Raw genomic sequence first — 20,559 nt, forward strand, 5'->3', positions numbered from 1 at the left:
TTGCTGAGGCAGGTGTTCATTTACTGTAGTATAGTATAGGGGTCAAGATATTTTTAACACATACTGGAAATCACATCAAACCTGAAATCATTAAGCTCCTATTATTTTAGTTGTGACACTAATTACTTAAGAAAGGGGCCCAAGGGGCCTTGGGTAGTCAGTTCCACTATTCCCTCAGCTGTGAATCTCCCTGGGTACATGTCTATTTTATCATGCACATGACACTGGTTGTATCCCAGAGCTGTCAAGCTGCTGGCTCTCACTCAGTTACTCACTGACCACTAACTACTTACAATCACTGTGAATATAATATGCAGTAATGTGCATACTGCAAATATATTGCTTGAACATTCACCAGTATCGCTGTGAGCAACAACTCTGCTCCTTCTGCCCTTTTGCACACACTATTCTGTCTTACACTCTTTTCAATGGCTTATTCAAAATTCCTATGACTGTATCCATTATCCTCTTCCTCTTTTACCTTCAGCTGTTCCAAGTGTAATAGTGTTTTCCAATAATTTTTTCTCTGAATATGTCCAAAATAATACAGCTTCAGTTTGGGTATCTGGGTTTTTAGTTAGAGGTGAGGCTTGGTTTGGTCGATGATCAATTTGTTTGTTTTCTTTTCCCTCCAAGGTAACCTCAAAAGTCTTCATCAACACCAAAATGTCTCACTTGTTTATTGTCCAGGTTTCACATCCATAGAGAATGACCATAGCCTTAGATCTTATTTAATCAAAAGAGGAAGAATGAAGCCAGAAATATACTTGAATGAAAGTCAAAAAGTATCAATGTTTAAACATACTCAAGTATATAAATGTGAAAAGTAAAAATTGTATGAAATAAGGTGAAAGTTTTCTTTGGTTGAAGGTGTGTGGTGTGGTGACTATTGGGCAGTTTTACTTCTGGCACGTCATCATAGTTGTGGGAAGTTTTGTTTTACACTGATGTAATTTTGGTTGGATGAATTAATAAAAACAATGAATTAAAATATGTGGAAAAAAAATCTGGGAAATGTAATTTAGTAAACGCACAAGCATTCAAACTCAATAATACTTGAGTAATTTTTTCAAAATAATATTTAAGCATAATAACGAAGTACAGTTACTCGAGTATTTTCCACCCCTGTATTGAATCGACTTGAATTGAAAACTGCTGCAGTTAAAATCATTGACCAGCAGAGGGCAGGACTGTAAAACGACTGAATAAAACCTTTAACTTGAAGTTGACCTAATTTAATCTTAAATATATATATATATATTTCTCGAAATCTAAAATAAAAAAAATAACGAAACACACTAATAGGACAGGCCTTTTTCTCTTCTCTTTATTTTATTTATCAATATTTCACAGGCGCTCTCTAAGACAGGAACAGGGTCCTGAATGACGTTTGCGTCATCAGCTGGCTGTAGGAGCGACGAGAATCAAAACAGAAAATCAGATTAAAACTCAAACTGGCTTCGGTTTAATGAGACGGTTATTCGTTAAAGGTTGTTTTTCCAGACGAGTTTAAAATGATTCACTGCGGTGAGTGTTTGTTACGTGTCCGTGTCCATTCAGACAGAGATATAAAGAACAGACGTTAGCTGAATTTGTGTTAAGTCAGTGTGGCCTTTGTTTGCTTTACTCTGGTTAGGTTTTTAGTTTTACCTCACTGACAAAAACACTCAATGCATTTCACTGTTTTATTCACTGTCACATGTGCCAGCCTCACGTTTTTCGATCTTATTTTGCTGTCGAGATGTGAAATTAACCTGTATTAGCCAGCTAAGCTAAGCTAAGCTAACTAGCTAACGTGTTTGTTTTGTAGCTCTAGCAATTTTAGCCTCAGATCTTCACCAGCATCGCAGAGATACAGCCTGTGGCATCCGACCTACTCAGCCTTTGTCACAAATACTCACTTAGAGGCCGAACAGTAAGAGCTGTAAGGGTGAATTTCACCGATTTGTTTTTACATTCTGCATAACTGAATCGTTAAAATGTAAACAAAGTCATTCAGAGCTGTTTTAGAGAAACATACAGTCAGAATTGTTCACAGCGATGGTGATAGGAACCAGACATCTGGAGTGTTTAATGCCTCTAAACGCTACATCACAGAAAGTTATTGGATACAATTGTTACAAATGCAACATAGTTTTACAGTTGTTTTGTAAAAACGTTTAGGCTTTACATGTATTCTTTTAAATCTGTTAATGCAAGAGAGGTTCATGCAGGGCATTATTTAGCAAAATCGTCCCCAATGAAAACATATTCTTTTAAATTTACCATTATTTTAAACTTAGAACACGTTTCTTTAATTCTTTATGTGGAAGCTGTATAATAAAATTAGACAGGAAAAATGTTGATGCCTTTGAACCTCAATGTTGGTGAAGACCTTTGGGAGCACCTTGGACAGCAAAGAAAACAAACAAATGGACCCTTGGACAAGCCTCTCCTCTCACTCAAAGCCCAGATAACCAAATTAAACCTTGTTTTGGACACATTATGGGAAGAACTGGAATTGAAAATGACAACTGTGCTTCTTGAAGATGAAAACGAAAAGGATAGCCGCAAGATGGTTGATGTTATGAACATGCTGTTAAGAAGTCTGAAGACTCATACAGTAAACTGGGTATTCTGGGGAAGTACTGTCTAGACTGTCTCCAGGTGTCTGCATGGACTTGACAGTTTATCATAATAATAATAATAATAATAACCAGAAGAAGAATATTAATAATAATAATGATGATAATTATAACAGCAGGTGTAACATACAGACATATGTTTTGTCAAAGTTTTATGTGATAATTTTAGCAGGAGAACTGGTTTGAGTCAATTTAGTGGAGCCATGATCCCTGTTGCCATGATCCCACCTGAAAGAGCTGCTTGTGTTTCTTTTTATTAGCAGGCATGGATTTGGTCAGTTCACAAATTTTCGTTCTCCTCTGCGCATTTGGACTCAAAAGTCTGTATTACCACGTTTCGAAAAGCACAGTATTTACACACTGTCCAAAGGTATCCAAAACACTTTTTAATTCTTGAATTTAGTTACTAGCCATTGCTGACCCAGGTGTTCAATTGTATGCACACTGCTTGTATAATCTCTATAGTAAAGCATTGGTGCATGTGAGCCTAAGGTCACCATGCCCAATGTCATGCATAAGCTAGAGAGGTACAAAGCTCCTCCAGCACTGGGCTGTGGAGCAGTGGAACTGCATTCTCTCAAGTGATGGACATCCTTAATGTTCTTGTGGCAGAATGCAGTCACATCCTCACAGCAGTATTGCTACATCTGGTGAAAAGGATTTTACTTTTGACTTATTAAGGCACAAATGTGATGCTTTGCCTCTTTTTCATTCACAGCCCTGCCTACATCCTGCCTTCGCCTCATGGTGCAGTAGAAACGGAGATGGATAAGATCCTGGAAGCTTTGGTGAGTTCGTCTCACCCCTTAACCATTAAACGAGCCATAGTGAAGAAGGTGGTAGAGGCTGCAGAGAAGGAGGTGACAGAGGAGCAGTGCCAGGCCCTTTACCGCCTGACTGCGCGGCTCATCCTGCAGGGCGAGGATGCCTTTCAGCAACAGGTGGGCCAGCAGGTGCAGGAGGCTTATGCCCGCTTCCACCGGGATGAGTTTGCCCGATTTCTCAGCAAGGAGTTCGTCCTGGGGCTCTTGCAGCAGGGCTACGGATCGCTAGACCGGAGGGACCCAGCTATCCTGGACTTCCTGCATGGCTGCCTGCGGCTTCTTCTCAGCTGCCCAGCCGTGCTGGAACTGGCGCCGCTGATGCAGACAGAAGTGCTACGAATGGTTTGTGAGCGCCCTGAGGCCGCGCTCTGTGCCAAACTGGCTGCTCTACTGACCGACTTCCCTCAGTGTGTGCCGCGGGACAAAGCAGCCGTGCTGTTCTGCCAGCAGCTGGTGCGAACCTTCGCCCATTTCCAGTGCCCAGTGGGCCAGGAGGCAGAGCTGCGGCGCTACGTCACGCAGGTGAGTCGCGTCGCCACTCTGCTGCAGGGCATCTGGAAGGTGGAGCCGGCCACGCTGCTGCCGTCACTTCAGGAGGTGTTCGCTATCATCTCCTCTACAGGTTAGAACCACAGCTACCACTCTGTCCACACTTTTTTGTGTATTTTATCACACTTTGTCAGACCTGACACAGATTGTGTGTTTAGACCACGTCTTTCTGTTAACAATCTCAACACGCTGCTTGTATTAAATTTGACGACACACTAGTTTTGTTAAAAGTAATTCTAATTGGGTCATTATTAATGAAAGATCCCGCGATTAAAAAAAAAAAATTCTGCATAATTAAATTGTTAAGACGTAAACAAAGGTATTCCTGAGTAGTTTGACGTGAAATGTTTTGTTCTAGAAATCTAGCTAACCAAGTCACAGTTGTTCACAATGGTGGTGATGGAAACCAGACATCCAAAGAATTTAATGCCTCTAAAAGCTACCTTGCAAAATGTTATTACACCAAATTGTTATGAAAATGTTGCCTGATTCTTGAGCCATTGTTTTATGATAGTTTTGGCAGCTTTTGAGCTTAAATAAGTATGTTTTTAAATATAATACTGGCAGAGAGGAACTATTAGAATGCTGTTAGGCAAAATAGCTCCCCTTAGAAAATAAATTTTTTCTAGAGTTACCATTGTTTTACAACTATCAACATTACATATAGGATCTCAGGAAGTCCACTGGTCATTTTGGGTAGTAAACAACATGGTTATATTTGCTTTGTAGACATGACCACCACTATTAAGAAATCTGAGTCAGTAAGTTTCTCACCATTTTACATCAAACTGTCTGAAAGGACATTTCAGTTGAGTTATGCAGAAACTTTGAAAAAATGTTGGCATTCCCCTTGAACTGGACACACATTCTGTTGTTGAATATGTAGAAAATTAGTATTTGATATCAAAATTTACGATCTCCTCTACTTAATCAGAATTTATTTAATTAGAAACAAATAGACTGACTGGAAAGTGTCTCCCTAAAAGCAGAAGAATGCTGCTGGGCAGCAGGATAACCATGTACAGAAGAATAAGTAATGACACAGAAATACACCTTTAAACACACCTTTACAACAGTGAGCATCTTATTTTGTAAGGACTTACTGTTCATGCTTGTGTAAGACACCACACATGGCCTTGAATAAAGGCCAGTAACCATGTTGGCAGAGACACAGTGTAGTTTTAGCCTTGATCTGTCAGCTAAAATTCCACTCCCGGAGATTCACAGCACATCACTGTGTTGTCCGTATACTTCTATGTAGTTTGTAGTTAATTTCTATACAGGGTATAAGGGAAAATGGGGAACAGTAGAGTTAAGAACAATGGGCCTAATTCACCATTATCTTGTGTTAAAAATGTTTTTTTTTAACATAATCTTGAGAAAGATGCTAAGAAAAAGTCTACATCAGACTCGTGACCTGTTCATAAACTGTAGAATTGTTTTCACCTTTGTGTTCTTAAGTGTGTGTAGAACTTTGGAGGATGTCTGAATCTTCATGAAAACTGCATGTGTTTTAAGAAAGATTTCTCCTTATGAACGGTTGGTAAATGAGGCCCAATGTCCATTTACTGTAAAATTACACCATATCTGTGCATGAGTTCAGCATGTACAGGATGATGATGTTTAAACCCCCCTAGCATGGGTAAGAAGCCCCCCCGGTGAATCTTGTGATATAAGTCGTGCAGAATGTAAAATTTATGTCAAATCATTTCTGATTTTGCATTTTTGTGTTATTAATCAATAATAATCAATGTTTATAAAATTCTAATATTATATTCAGTATAGTTAGCTGTAGTTGATAGCTCTGTGTGTTTTGGCTGCAGACCCTTCCTTTGAGCCCTCCATTGCTCTGGCCAGCCTGGTGCAGCACATCCCTCTGCAGATGATCACAGTCCTCATCAAGAGTCTTACCACTGACCAAAACGTCAAAGATGCCAGTATGACACAAGCACTCAGCAGGTCAGCTCTGCTTCTGTTTCTCTGATTTCTGACTTTTCCTGTACCATCTACGTGTGTGTGTGTGTGTGTGCGTGCGTGTCTGTCTGTCAGTGTGTATGGGGGAGACTTTTGGCATATGTCAGAGACCCTATAAACAAGCATATGTGTTCTAATTGCATAGTAGCTGTCATGACACAGCTTTATAAGGGCAAAAAATTCTATTTATGGCTCTCTTGATTAAAGTTATTTTTGCTTCTGTGTCAGTGAATTTGTTTAGCACTGAAGTACATAGAGCCTGATGCATCGTTTACAAAACATAACACTGGAAGATAAGAGTTGGTAATTATCACCAACATTTTTGCAATACTGATTATTTAATTGAGTTAATATCAGCCAACCAGTCAGGCTTCAGTAGAAATCTTGGTTATGGTGTGCAGCCCTACACTCTTAAAAAAGATGCCTAAATGGTTCCTAGCTTGGCGAAAACGTTCTTCAGATTGATAAAAAATGTGTTGTTTATCGTTCTGCATAGAACCTTTTTGAAAATGGTTTTATATAGCATCTATAAGGGTTCTTCTATTGTTACAAGCATGACATTGTACCAATAGCAGAGCCTTTTTTGGTGTTACATAGAACCATTTTAAAAAAGGTTCTGCATAGAACCCCATACAACACATTCTCCATCAGTGCAAAGAACCGTGTAAGCATGTAGACGTTTCTTTGGGTGTTCATGGCTCTATACTCATTGTCTTTACTTAGCAACCCTTAAAGAACCATCCTCTTTATGAGTGTAGTTAAGATGTTAACGCATGGTCTGGACTGACGCTTCTGTCCACTGTAATTTAATTTTCATGTACATGAGCAGATTAATGATTAACATTTGTGCAATGTTTTTTCTCATTACAGAAGTATTTGAGTGAAAGGTTATTAGGGTTGTATTAGACTGAATTGAAAAGGTGGCAGAGCTTACAAAAGCACAAAGCATTTTAAAACAGGGCAGATGAGTACTTTGAATAGCTGCTGTGATGAGCCTGTTGAATGGCTGATGTTAAGCGGATGGGTCAGAAGGTCGCCAGGCTTTCAGTGCAACAGTTCTGTTATTGCTTTTAGCCTTTGTTTTGTTAGTATTGCCATGGTAATCTCTTCTGACCTTGCCTGACACTCACTCACACTCTCCCTCTCTCTCTCTCTCTCTATGTGTGTGTGTGTGTGTGTGTGTGTGTGCGCGCCTCTCTATGTCTCTCTCTTTCTCCCTCCTCTAGGATGATCGACTGGCTGTCTTGGCCCCTTGCCAATCATGTAGACACCTGGGTTATTGCTCTACTAAAGGGACTGGCTGCTGTGCAGAAATTCACTATCCTCATAGACGTCACATTGCTCAAAATTGAACTGGTAAATATGTGCTCAACCTCATAACCCATAAACAAAACAGTGTGTGTACCGGTGCCCAGCGTCAGGGGCAAAGGGCAAAAATGCCCCTGTTTTTGCTACCTAAAACACTATCACCCTGATAAAATGTGAATTCTACATGAAAACTACTTCATTAATAAACATTATGATAGATTTTTGTTTGAGTTGCATATTAACACATTTTAAACTTCTACAGCTGACCTCACAGAGTCTTCTGAGTGGCCCTGTTTGTTTATAAAAAGCTACTGAATTTCAGTCAGTAAGGACAAAAGTGGCCTTGGCTTACTCTGTGTGTGTGTGTGTGTTGTTGTGTTTGTTTTTTGTGTTGTTTATTTACAGGTCTTTAATCGTTTGTGGTACCCCATTGTAAGACAGGGAGCATTAGCTGTTCTCTCTCACATGCTGCTTAGCTTCCAGCACTCTCCAGAGGCATTCCACCTGGTAAGACTATTCACGGCAGCCCTTTCGGCCTGTCACTGTCTCGCAACACTAAACCCTGAAAGGGAAATTCCACCAATTTTCCACCAAGTTTCTGCATAATTCAGTTGATCACATGTAAACAAAGTCACTCAGAGTGGTTTGATGTGAAATTGTGCATTGTACAGAAACTTATTCAGGTTTCTTTATTGTGGTATTGATAAGAACCAGTGATTCCCATTGTTTTTTGGGGGGCTGTTTTACCTCACAAGACCCTGCATACACTCCTCCCTTTTGAATTAAAAAGAAAAGTTTTTGACCTGAAGCTAATCTCAGAATTATCGTAAAATTGCTCTGTTCGAAATAGCATATTATGTACTGCACACTGCATCAGTATATACCGTACACTGCCTGCTAGTCTTCATGCTGTATAGTGTCCAGTGTATAACAAAAACCATGTCCTATACTACAGGACAGGACTGAGCCAATCAGACCCATAACAAGAACCGCCCCATTTTTTAAGCCCTTCAGTCACTGTAGTACACATTACTAGCCACTTTTGAGGTTGTGTTGATATATTTTGGTCAAGAGATGTTCCTACTGTTTCTCCTGAGTTTTGAGAAACAGTGGCACAGTAGAGGGTGTTATTTTCTAACCATCTTGAGAGCCACAAATAAACGTAAAAAATGTGGACTAAATTCGTCCATATGCTCAGCCTGTGTGGCTTCCAAACACGTAAAAAGGTCAGTCATTGCATTTTTATTACGTTCGTAGTTGATAACATAAGCTAGTTTGACTGAATAATAAGCAGTGCTGTGACTCCCAATGTAAGCCTGAAAAGCCAATGCTGAGCAGAGACCAACTTTAGTAAGTTACTGTAATAATCAGGTTACCTGTGCAGTAAGTTAACTTTATTAAATAGGCAAAGTAAGGAAACTCACTTCAAGGCCAGCAGTGAAAACTGATGAGACTTCAGAGGTCCAGGCTATTCAACTTTTCAATGCAAACCAGGCGGTTATGTTAATGGTTACAGCTCCTGAAATGACAATGTTGCAGTTTGGAATGCAGTTTAACACTGAGAGAGCTCTGGCTGCATACTGGAATTTTTGTCCTGAGCAGTGCATCTTCCAGTGATCTCTGGCGTACTGAAGAGATTCATGTTGGTCACATACTGCATCCCATCTACTACTTTTGGGTACAATCAGTATGTGAGCAGGATGTATTAGGCTTACAGCTCATGGCTCAGACATCATGCAGCATGATGGTAAATAGGGATGTAAAATCGTGATGTAGCAATGCAAAACTTAACAGTGTGCATTGTGGAGAGTAGAAATTCTGTTCATTATGCCATCCAAAGCAATTGCAATGTTTGAACAGCAAGGTTTGCATACAGTCAGCACCAATCAACAACTTACCCCAGCACTCCTCCTGCTTCCTAGCTTTAGTGCCACTAGTAAGTTGTGCAGCAACTTTTTAATGATTGAATTAGGCAGAAATGTTGAAAAATGAAAAAATTCTCTTTCAACAGTTGTGGTACTTTTTGTTTAAAATTTTGCAGTTGCACTATAACAGTGCAAGGGACTAACTAGACACCCACCTGGTGTTGATGACTAAGATTCTCTAGCAAAACTTTTTAATTAAAGGAACTAATGCTGTTGGTAATTAAGGTTTTATATTGAACACTTGTGGTTTTAACTGACACATTGCTGTCACAGATGTGTGTGTTTAAAGTGTGCACAAATGTACATGAAATTCAGGTGGATAAATGAGAAATGTGAAATTTGAGGCTGAACTGCTAGAACCCACAGAACTAATTTAATAGAGCAGACAAAGCAGCATAGCAATGGTCATAACTTAATAGATTAAAAAATAAACAAAATTCATTTCTTTGAGCTTTTTGTCTCTATAAATGTAGTCTAAGGTCTTGATTTATATAAATGATATTAACACTATCTGATAAATCAGGTGGTTCCCCATGTGGTACCGCTGGTGCAGTCTCTGCAGAACGATGGGCTTCCCACCAGCAAAGCCTTCTTGCTGCAGTTCACTGAGCTGATCCACTGCATGATGTACCAGTACTCGGGCTTCCCTGACCTCTACGACAGCATCCTCGAAGCCATTAAGGTGAGACATCCAGTGCTGGAGTAGCACATTCAAAATCATGATCAGTTTTATTCAACAGCACTCACTATGTCATGCACATACAATACTGTGCAAAAGTCAGAAGCCACCCTTTATTTCTTTAATTTTCAGTCAAAATGGCCATTAAGTATGAGTTACTCCTTTTTTAGGAGATATATCTAATCTCCTTAGAAACAAGATAATCTACTTGCGTAAGGAAGGGAACATCAAAAGGAAAAAACTGGAAAAACAGGAGTGCCCCACACTGGAGTTCAGATAATTATTAAAACATACAGAAAACATGGGTCTCCTTACAACAGTACACGATAGACCACCAAAACTGTCACCATCATATAAAGTACCTAAAGTTTTCATCTTTGAGAGGTTGGAGAAAGTCAAACTCCACTCATGCTTCAGATCTGAAAAATCCACAGGTGACTGTCCATCCTTCCACTGTGAAAAGAAAACTCAACACTGGTCTGAAAGGATTCATAGCTATCAGGAAGCTCTTACTGAGAAAAGGAAAGAGGACCTCATCACTGAATGTGTTTTGGATTACTTGGATTGTGAGAAGCAGAAAATGCATTCAGCTTCTAAGACTGAACTTTGGAGGTGTGGGAAAAATGTTTTCTGTTTTTTTCCTAATACTGAAAAACGAATACATTTTACTTAATGCTGTTTTGACTGGAAATTAAATAAATGGATGGCCTCTTACTTTTATATGGTACTATATACATATATAGTGATATTGCTCCTTACAAAAACACAGAACAAGCTTAACACTCTTAGAAACTGAAGAATTGGAGTCCTGTGTTTTGGATTTGTAGACATTAGCAGTGGCTGGGAAGTCATAGCCAGTGAACTTGTTGACCCAGTGAAGTTAGCTCTTGGATTAGGCATTGCCAGAGACTACACAATATGATTTACACAGTATTTTGTAACATACCTGCTGACATTATTGTTAGGATTACCATCAGCATGTGAGTGAGAGCAGGAAAACAGCCCACACAGTGCAGGCAACTCTAGAACTAGGAGTGAGAATCACAAATCTAAAGTGCTTGGAGCTTCTTTACTTTATAGTATATTAAAGCATTCCTGTTATCTGCATGGCTATTTTAGTTGTTATTAACTGTTTGGCTGTTTTATTTATTACTCCAGGAACTACCTAAACCTAGTGAAGAGAAGATCAAGTTTGTGCTGAACCAAAGTGCCTGGACCTCGCAGTCAAACTCTTTTGCCTCAGGACTGCTGAGGCTTACGGGCAAATCAGAGACAGGGAAGACGGGTCTTGTGAACTTGGGCAACACGTGTTACATGAACAGCATCATTCAGACCCTCTTCATGGCTACAGAGTGAGTGCACTCATGGATATCTTATGCCATCCATAACTACAGGTTAAAAAGCGGAACGCTAGTGTGGGTAAATTCACTCCCCAGCCCATATAGTGTGTATATAAAAAAATAAGTCTCAAAAATAGCCTGTTTTAAGTCACATAAACACATTTACATATAACAGCTAAATTAAATGTTTTAAGATGTTCTGCAGAGGCCCACTGCATGAACAATATAAATCTTGTAGCACTGGGGTGGATTTATCCAGAATTCTGTGTTTTTCTTGCTGTAACCATGATGGTATTTTCAGCAGTTAAGGTGCACATTGGGCTCCTCAGTGGCACAACCATCTGAGGTTTGCCATATTTTCGGAGATTGCGGATTTGAATCCCGCTATTAAAACCAGCATGTCATCAAACAAGCTATAGTCAAAACAAATAAACGTAAGTGGAGTGTGGCTAACGTGATCTCTTTTGACTAATAGTTCCCATTCAGAACTGTTGCTGGATTAGTATTTTCAATGATGTATTTTCATAAGCTAGTCATCTACTGTAAAAGTATGAAAAGGCTTTTCCTCTTTGTATTTTAAAGTGAATCTCTGAATCTCCGTTTTGTGCAGTTTCAGACGGAATGTCTTATCCCTGCATCTGAATGGCTCTAATACCCTGATGAAGAAGCTTCAACTCCTCTTTGCTTTCTTAGCTCATACACAGGTTTGTGGCATTTCATTCACAAAACTATATCTCTATTACTGCTAGTAGTGCTGGGTGGTTTCTTAAAAATATATTTGTACCATCACCATGCAGCTGAACAAAGAGGCAGATTTACTTATGTTTTGTGCCGTCACAAACCTTGTTTTGGCATTAAAAAGTGGCTGTTGAGATTTACAACAAAGTGACAACTTCTTTTTTAGTGCCGCCGGTAATAAGGCAATAAGACATGCAAGTTGGCAAGTGTGCAAACTTTTGCACATAACTGCATTTCCGGTGACTGTTACCATCTCTATCACCAACAGCGTTTAAAGTCCCTAATATTGCACCACTGACAACAGTACATGACTTACTGCCATAAAGATGAACAGCTGTTCTCAGACTAATCAATTAATTTTATGAATGGATTATATCCAAGAATGACAGTTTTCTCTAACCTTTGTTCCCACAGGCTGCTCCCATGGTCTGATTAAATTAGGCTTGTCTAATCTTGTTTTATTGCAGACATTTATAGAAAAGTGACTATCATTTTGAAAAAATTGATATTGAGGTTCACATCTACTCAGGACGAGCTCTGAGAACACTGAACGCAATAAAATTATATTAAAGCCCATAGTTTTGTAGTAGTATTGGTGTTGTTTAGAAGAGGATGTTGCAGCAGTCACAAAAACTCATAAGATACAATTTGTGGCTGGTGTTTGTGGGGATTAAAAGGCTTAAATGACTTTGCAGTACAAGCATTTGGAAGATGGCAAATACAAATGTCCTCAAATTTGCAGAGAGCTGTATCCATGACAGCACTGTTTGGAAGTTCTGATCAAGAATACATTTTGGATGGGATCACATTTCGGTTACATTTCAGTTTGAATGTCTGCAGTGAAAATGGGTGGGGTGTTGATTGGCACAGTTTTGACTATAAGCTTCTTTTTGTATTACTTTAATAATAAGCAGCAAAAACATTGTAGAGAATTTGTCTGTATCTGCGTTCATACTTATTAAAGTTCTGCATTTGATGGAGTTGCCAATAAGAGAAGATAATGGGATATTTTATTACTTTAATTGTTTTCATCAATCTATTTGCCCACCAGCGAGCAGCATATGCACCAAGGAGTTTTCTAGAAGTGTCACGGCCACCCTGGTTCACAGTTGGCTCCCAACAAGACTGTTCTGAGTATCTGCGCTTCCTTTTGGACAGGTACCTTTTAATGAACAGCCATGGTCACTTGCTATATCTTTATATGATCTTTACATGGCTTGTGTACAAATTATACATCAGATTTATTTCAAAAGATTTATGTATCAGAGGTTTTAAAGAATGCTGTCGCCATAATTTATGGATGCTCCAGCTGCTCACTTCTTTTGTTTTGTTAAGATTGCATGAGGAAGAAAAAACTCTCCAAGCGCTTCAGACAGCAAAGCCTAAGGTGGTCTCTGTCAATGCCGAGGGTATTGGTGACGGTGTGACTCACAGCGTGAACGACACACTGTCCCATTCTCATGTGGAACCTGTGGTCGCCGAGGGTGACGGGCGGACTCTGGTCGAGCGAATGTTTGGCGGCCGTCTTTCCACGCGCATCTGCTGTCTGCAGTGCCACAGTCTGTCTGAGAAAGAGGAACCTTTTACGGACCTTTCCCTGGCCTTCTGCCCCTCTGCCCCACAGTCCGCTGTAGGACCCTGCCAAGGAGCTGTTAATGGAGGCAGTGAGAATTTGGAAGGCCCTGTTAAAGAAGCCCAGAGTGTAGAGCGACCTGCGACCGAGCCAGCTCTGTCCCTGCATGACCTCCTGGAGTATTTTCTGGCCCCAGAAATCCTGGAGGAAGAGAACTGCTACTTCTGTGAGCGCTGTGGGTCACTGCAGCGGGCCGAGCGCGTCATGAGGGTGGTGGCTGCGCCTGAATACCTCATTCTCACACTGCTGCGCTTCTCTTATGACGCCACATGCCATGTCCGCCGCAAAATCCTGGACAATGTGGGCATGCCACTGCGCATGTGCCTGCCCGTTCACCAGCACCATGCATCTGCCTCTAATACTGCTGCTGTCTCTTCGTCTTCCTCATCCTCACCGGCGCAGATTGACTCCCCCGAGAGTGGCGAGAACTTAGCCAAGAAGCTGAAGCCATCTCGGAGAGAGGAAGAAGAGGAAAGGTTAACGGACACTGGGAGAGAGGGAGGTACAAAAGGGGAAAGATCAGGGGTGCATTTAGTCCCATATGTCCTTAGTTCTGTCGTGATGCATTCCGGGATGTCCTCAGAGAGCGGTCACTACTACTCATATGGCAGGAATGTGAGCGGGACAGATGTGTGTGCCGCTGCTACGACAATAGCCAATTCCTGCAGCAAAAATTCTGAAACAGAGGCAGGGCTTAACCACAGTGGCCAGTCAGAAAGCTTCACCGCTTCGCAGGACGTAGTAGAGTGTGGAGGACAAAGCTCCAGCGAATGGTTCTTGTTCAATGACAGTCGAGTGACTTTCACCAACTTTCAGTCTGTGCAGAATGTTACAAGTCGTTTCCCCAAGGACACAGCCTATGTACTGATATACAGAAAACAGGACATTGGCGGTCAGCCTGGTGGCGCACGAGGTATTGTTAACAGCTCAAAGTTTAACGGGGAGCCACCACTTCATAAAGACCTGATGGATGCCATCACCAAAGACAATAAACTCTTCTTGCAGGTGAGAGGATTCTGCCTTATACTGCTAGTCTTCTTCAGTAGAGAAAAGGGTTTTAGTAAACCAAAACAGTAGATCAGGGCAATCGATTTAACAAGGTACATCTTCAATTGACAAGAGATTACCTTAAATTTCTGAGACAAGTGGACACTAGGGGTTGCATTGACTAATCGGCTGGTAAATCCACTAGTCGGCACTGTGGGCTGCAGTCGACTAATTGAGGACAGTTCCTGAAATACAGTGGTGGTAGAAACTACAGTGAAGAGGCAGGAGGAGTTATACTTTACTAGGAAAAGGAACACTACACAAAATGACACCAATTCCACTTCAAGCTGCATAAGGCTGCACTGAAATACTCATAAGCCAGCCTAGGTAGGTTTTGAGGACTGCAGTAGTAAAGGGCCATTTGACTGCAATGCAAAACATCCATCAGTGACCGTTTAGCGTGACCTGTGCAACAAAAAACAAACATGGAGTACTGGCTGGCAGATATCTTGTTTACTTGTTACCTAATGTTACTAACCCAGTTCAGGAATTAAAATGGGGTATCATGAATGTTTCCTGGTTTAGTGAGTAGTCTCATTCTGAACTACTTATTGATGAGTAGAGAGATGGAACTACTTGCTGCTAGCATTTAGCATTTGGAGGTAAGGTTCTGAGAGCTGTGGTGATTTTAGCGTGCAGTTTACATCAGACATTAAACTCTGTGGGCACAGTGCCTGAGACCGAAAGTTACTGAAATGCAACAGAAGAACTTTTCTGCAGTGCACATCTCACACCTTAAACCACAGTATCATCTGCTCAAGCCTGTATAAGCAAGCTGCTTACAAAATACTTTTGTATTTTGGTTTTTATTTTTTGGGAATGGCTAGTCGACTAGTTATAATTAATAGTTGTGCATCCCCTAGTGGATGCATCACACAAGGCAGTACAGAATTGTACTACTTTAACCTTACCTCTCCATAATAACATGGCAAAGATGTGGTATAACCACCAGAGGGTGGTAATGAGGATATATTAGACACCTAGTGAGGTAAAGCTCCTCCTAACTTTGACCTACGTTTTTCTGAACAAGTGAACAATTAAATGTGTGTTTGATTCAGTCATTAAAAATCAATTAGTTACCGTCTTGGGGGAATATGTTTGATATTTCTTACTGTTTGCTTTAGTCTGTTCTGAGAAATGAGATATACACTGGGATTAGTGAATAACCTTTTAGATGTACCATATGAGGAAGAAGATTATGCCGAGTTCCGCCTTGTTCACTGAAAAGTTCCATGCAGGCAGATGTTCTGTGACAGATGGACATTCTAATGTATAACTTTATGGTTTCTCTGAAGATTCTTAGTTACTGGTTAATTATCTGCTTGTTGTTTAGACTCTTTAGTGTCATTACAAATACTTACTACAATCAGATCATAGCATGAACAGGCATGTGCAAAAGTTTCAACACCCCTAGTCAAATTACATGTTTTCTTGATGAAGTGAAAAGAAGTTAGCACATCCTCTATAGGGAACACACTTCAATGTGACATTTGTTGGCAAATTTTAGTGCACAGTTAAACATATTAGGGAAGAAAAAAAAAATAAAATGTGCCATAACTTTTGCATAGGCCACATTTCATGTTTTATTTTGTTTCCATTATGTTAAATTCAGCAAATAAACAGTAACTGTGCATTAAAATGTGCAGGATTGCATTCTTTGTAGAGCATGTGTCAACTCATTTTCACTTTGTCATTTCACCTGGGGCACCCAAACGTTTGCATATGACTTCATGTACTGATCTTAGTCTGATTATCTGAAGATAAGACTGTAGTATAATGAAATCATGCAGTTTGACAACACTAGCTTTCATTAAGTGACTACTGATAACACTTTCGCTAATTGTTAGCCACATTAGCATTCCCATTTTCATCATCACCCTTATTTAAACAGGTAAGTTAACTTTTATCTTTTACAATAATGACCTTCAACCTTTTAAACTCCAAAGTCTTGACAGGTAACTACATATATCTTATATATAGTAGTAGTAGTGGTATACTGAAAAAAATGGCTTGTCAGATCTACCTAAAAAAATGACTTCATGTGGTAACAAGCAAGTGAACTAGTTTTATTCAACTCAAAAAATTACTTTGATTGAAAGAATCGTTCATTCAAAATATTTATTTAGGTTGAATAAAATTAGTTAATTTACTTGTTACCACATGAAGTAATTTTTTCAGGTAGATCTTTATTACAGTGTATAGTTACTGAGGATTTAAAAGATAATATGTCTTAAGATTATTAACAATAATAAGTTTTAGGGCTTATCTGTTTCTGTCTTCTCTTCACAGGAGCAGGAGCTCAACGCCAGAACCCGCGCTCTCCAGGCAGCCTCGGCCTCCTGCTCGTTTCGGCCCAACGGCTCAGACGACAACGAGCCTCCGGGCAGCTGTGGCCCTTCGGGTGGGGGAGGGGGCGGGGGCTTCAACACTGTCAGCAGACTGGTCTTCTGAGACTAGGACGCACACACTCTCACACAGAGCACTGGACTCAAACGTTCAAGCCTAAACACTGGACTCCATTTACAATCCAGTCTCTTCGGTTTCCTAATAACTCTCCCACTTAAAAACAGCTTTGCTTTCTGGTTTGCATGCATTTCCCCCTTATATTTCCTTGTTACAAAGTGTTGACTAAGCACTTTTGATCCTACAGGTCACGATTGGCCTATCCATGGGCCCATGCCCTGACAACATTTACGATTGCCAACTTATTTAATAACTAGTGATTACTTTCAACTCTGAAGAGCTATTTTTCCCCAACATGTAACCATCTTTCTCCACTCATTCACACTGTACTTGAAGAGCTGTTTGCTTAGGTTGTTTATTTAACACGGTTTTTCCTGTGCTGTGATTGGTTAAGTGACATGCCCATGGATAGGTCATAAACTGACACGTTGATGCAATAAATATCCACAGAAGGATGCAATACTGATTTTTGTTCCATAGAACTTGAGCTACACTATGGGTTAGCGAAAATAATGTCTGGCAAATATGTGTGAATAGATTTTTTTGACAAACTAAGACTTAACTTGCATGCTAAATATTTGAATTGAATTTTCTTCTGGTTTGGGGTGACATCACGAATATTGCTGTTTTTATATTATATTATTTGTTTTAACTAAGTTATTTCGCGCATTCAGGGAGTATTTTTTTTCCCTTGGGTTTTAAGCTGATTTTCTGTGCCTTTTGATACACATTTAAGATTTTACAGGATGATTTGACTTGATTTAAAAAAAATAAGCCTTGTGCTTTACTGTACAGTGTTAATATTTGATCAATGTTTTTCTTTTTCTCCAACAGTAAAGGTGCATCGAGAAGCAATGTCTGATTTATTATATGTACAAAAATATATGTAAATAATTTCAAAGTGCTTCTAATGGACTGTGTCTGACACTTATCATGCAGACAGTGGGCCATATTTATCAAACTTGCCAAAGTAAGAGTGCTGCAGTCAGACATAGCCTTTTACAACTTAATGAAGGTATAATATTGAAAAAAGAGGGATTACTTTTACTGTGAGCTGCTTGATAAATATGGATAACTGACTGGTCTGCCAACTCTCATACCATGCTGCTAATTATTCAGCGCGTCTGATGGAGGATCTCCTACACTTTGATTCTTGGCTAATTGCTAGTTGTTTAAGTATGAGTAAAAGATGTTTTCACTTTGAGTTTTAAAGTATAATGAGTTTTAAAGAATATACAGGCGGATTTTTACACATTTTAAACATCAAGATGTAAACAATGTCATTCAGACTGGTTTGATGTGAAATGCTGTATTCTAGAGAAATCTGCAGTCAGAATTGTTTACAGTGGTGATGATAGAAATCAGACATCTCTAAAAGCTCCCTCACAGAAAGTTATAACACAAAATGATTACAAAAACGCAGCCTGATGTCTGAGATGGGTTTTTTTAAATACGTTTTTGGGCTAAAATATATTGTTTAAAGTATATCCGTGGTTGTGAGGCAAAATGGTACCTGACTAAATCTTTGTTTTTTTTTTCCAGATTTAACTCTATTTTACCAATCATCTTTACATATTAAACCTCAGAAGACGTCGTTTAGCCAGTCATTTTGGATATTAAAGCTGCACTATGTGAGAAGTAGCATTATGAGTGAGTAAGGAAAAAAAAAAACATTACAAACTGCAAGTCACCCAGTAAAGACCGAAATAATAATTTAAAAGTCAGAGGTGTCAGATTGGATGTTATGGTAGTTTTTCGAAACACGTCATACATCTTTGCGTATTAAGGAAATGTGCACAGGCTTAAGAAGATGCGGCTTGATGTTTAGGTCTCAAATGCAAAATCAACATTATACTGAAGATATGACGACAATAGTCGTTAATTCATACATCCTTGAAAGACACATCCTTCCCCTAGTTTGACTTGAGTTCTCATTGAATGCTCTTTCAATGTGCTCGCAGTAATCAGATCCATCCACTCAGGAAGCACAACAGACGTTACAGAATGTTCTTTGGCACACTATGTGCAATTACATATTTCCACCAGAGAGGTCTCCATGTCCCCAAAACTACTCAATGGTTCCTATCACCACTAAAGAAATCAGAGTTGGTGAAGTTTCTCTACAGTGAAACGTTTCACATCAAACCACTCTGAATGACTTTTTACATCTCAGTAAATGAAAATGCAACAATTCCTTTTTAAATTCCCCTTTAAAAGTGTAAAGTCCACCTTTAGGTTTTATGTAGTGGTCTTAATGATCCAAATTGAATCCTTATAGTTTGGCTACCAACTTAAAAAGATTGTCATTAACCTCCATGTGTGACGATGTCACATCCAGCTGTAGTGCTCTGGGACGTGGATAACTGAAATGTTTTTGGTTATTGTGGTGAGGCCGTGTGGAAAGCGCCCTTGTGCTGTTTTTAACCTTTTGCAGAGTTCAGATAGCCCTATGTAATTTCAGCAATCTGAGTTAGCTCAGATGACTGGAATTCCTATTCAAGAAGTGTCCGGTTATATAAGACATGGTGTTTATTTCAGAATAAAAGCAAAGAAATGAAATTTGATATATTTTTTTTCTTTTCATTTAGCAGGTGCTTTTGCCCAGGCTGTTCTAAAGATGTTTAAAAAATTGCTGAATGGCTGCTATTAGTGACCAAAGGCAGCTCAATAATGCATTAGATTGCATTAGATGTAGCACAAAACAGACGTTTTTCATATTCAAATGTTATCAGGCTTATCCTTGCTTTTAACGCAGCGTATTAAGAGACCTTTCAGAGTCGTTGTGGGACAGGCCATATATAAAGCTCTGGCAGCGACTGTGATTGAGCCACTGCCCTTGTGTCCTGAGACGAACCCTGTAATGCACCGCCTGTGCTCTCTCACACAAACCCAGTCAGGCAGAGTGGCCTGCAGTGTCGCTGCCTCGAGGCTTGGGCCTGCAACTTCCCCATTCGCTCTAAATAGAATCTGAATCCTCTGGAGGTGCATTTCTTAATGGAGATGCTCATATGTATAATGTACCAAGCCAGTCTTGTGGTTTTTTAAAGGGAGGGGAGGACGAGGGCAGCGTTTTAGCTCTTAAATCTTCCCCTATCCCATTAGCTTTGCAACATGTGTGCTGTGGAGTAGTGCCACTCGTGCTGCCTCCAAGACCATTTGGTAAAATCAATGGCTTTCAATTATTCAGCAACCGAGAACCAGCCGTTTTCTCACAGCCATTTCGCAAGGACACATCAACACTTTGGCCCACTCCCACTAACCTACATTAATCCATCTGAGAGAGAAAGTAGGAGGTGGTGAGAAATGTGAAGCTGTTTCTCTGTGTACTTTTTGTCCTAGCTTAATACAAATCTATCAAGGCCTTCAGAGTAGTGTTGCGCACTAATAGTCTAATTGTTTGATATGCATAAAATGTGAGCAGGCTTTTAAAAGCCATGTCTTCTGTGCTGCCAGCA

The 20,559-nt window shown here is 39.8% G+C and overlaps 1 protein-coding gene across 1 annotated transcript; it reads left to right on the plus strand.

The window, feature by feature from the left end:
- Positions 1 to 1,384: 1,384 nt before the first annotated feature.
- usp38 (ubiquitin specific peptidase 38) lies at positions 1,385 to 19,663 on the plus strand. The gene is made up of 11 exons (XM_036575009.1): positions 1,385 to 1,527; positions 3,343 to 4,070; positions 5,821 to 5,956; positions 7,198 to 7,327; positions 7,685 to 7,786; positions 9,728 to 9,886; positions 11,042 to 11,235; positions 11,834 to 11,927; positions 13,013 to 13,119; positions 13,297 to 14,599; positions 16,931 to 19,663. The coding sequence occupies exons 2-11, from the start codon at positions 3,389 to 3,391 to the stop codon at positions 17,090 to 17,092; spliced, it is 3,069 nt and encodes a 1,022-aa protein (XP_036430902.1). The 5' UTR covers positions 1,385 to 1,527; positions 3,343 to 3,388; the 3' UTR covers positions 17,093 to 19,663.
- The last annotated feature ends 896 nt before the right edge of the window (positions 19,664 to 20,559 follow it).

Source organism: Colossoma macropomum, unplaced genomic scaffold, assembly GCF_904425465.1.
Source record: "Colossoma macropomum unplaced genomic scaffold, Colossoma_macropomum, whole genome shotgun sequence".
Lineage (NCBI taxonomy): Eukaryota > Metazoa > Chordata > Actinopteri > Characiformes > Serrasalmidae > Colossoma > Colossoma macropomum.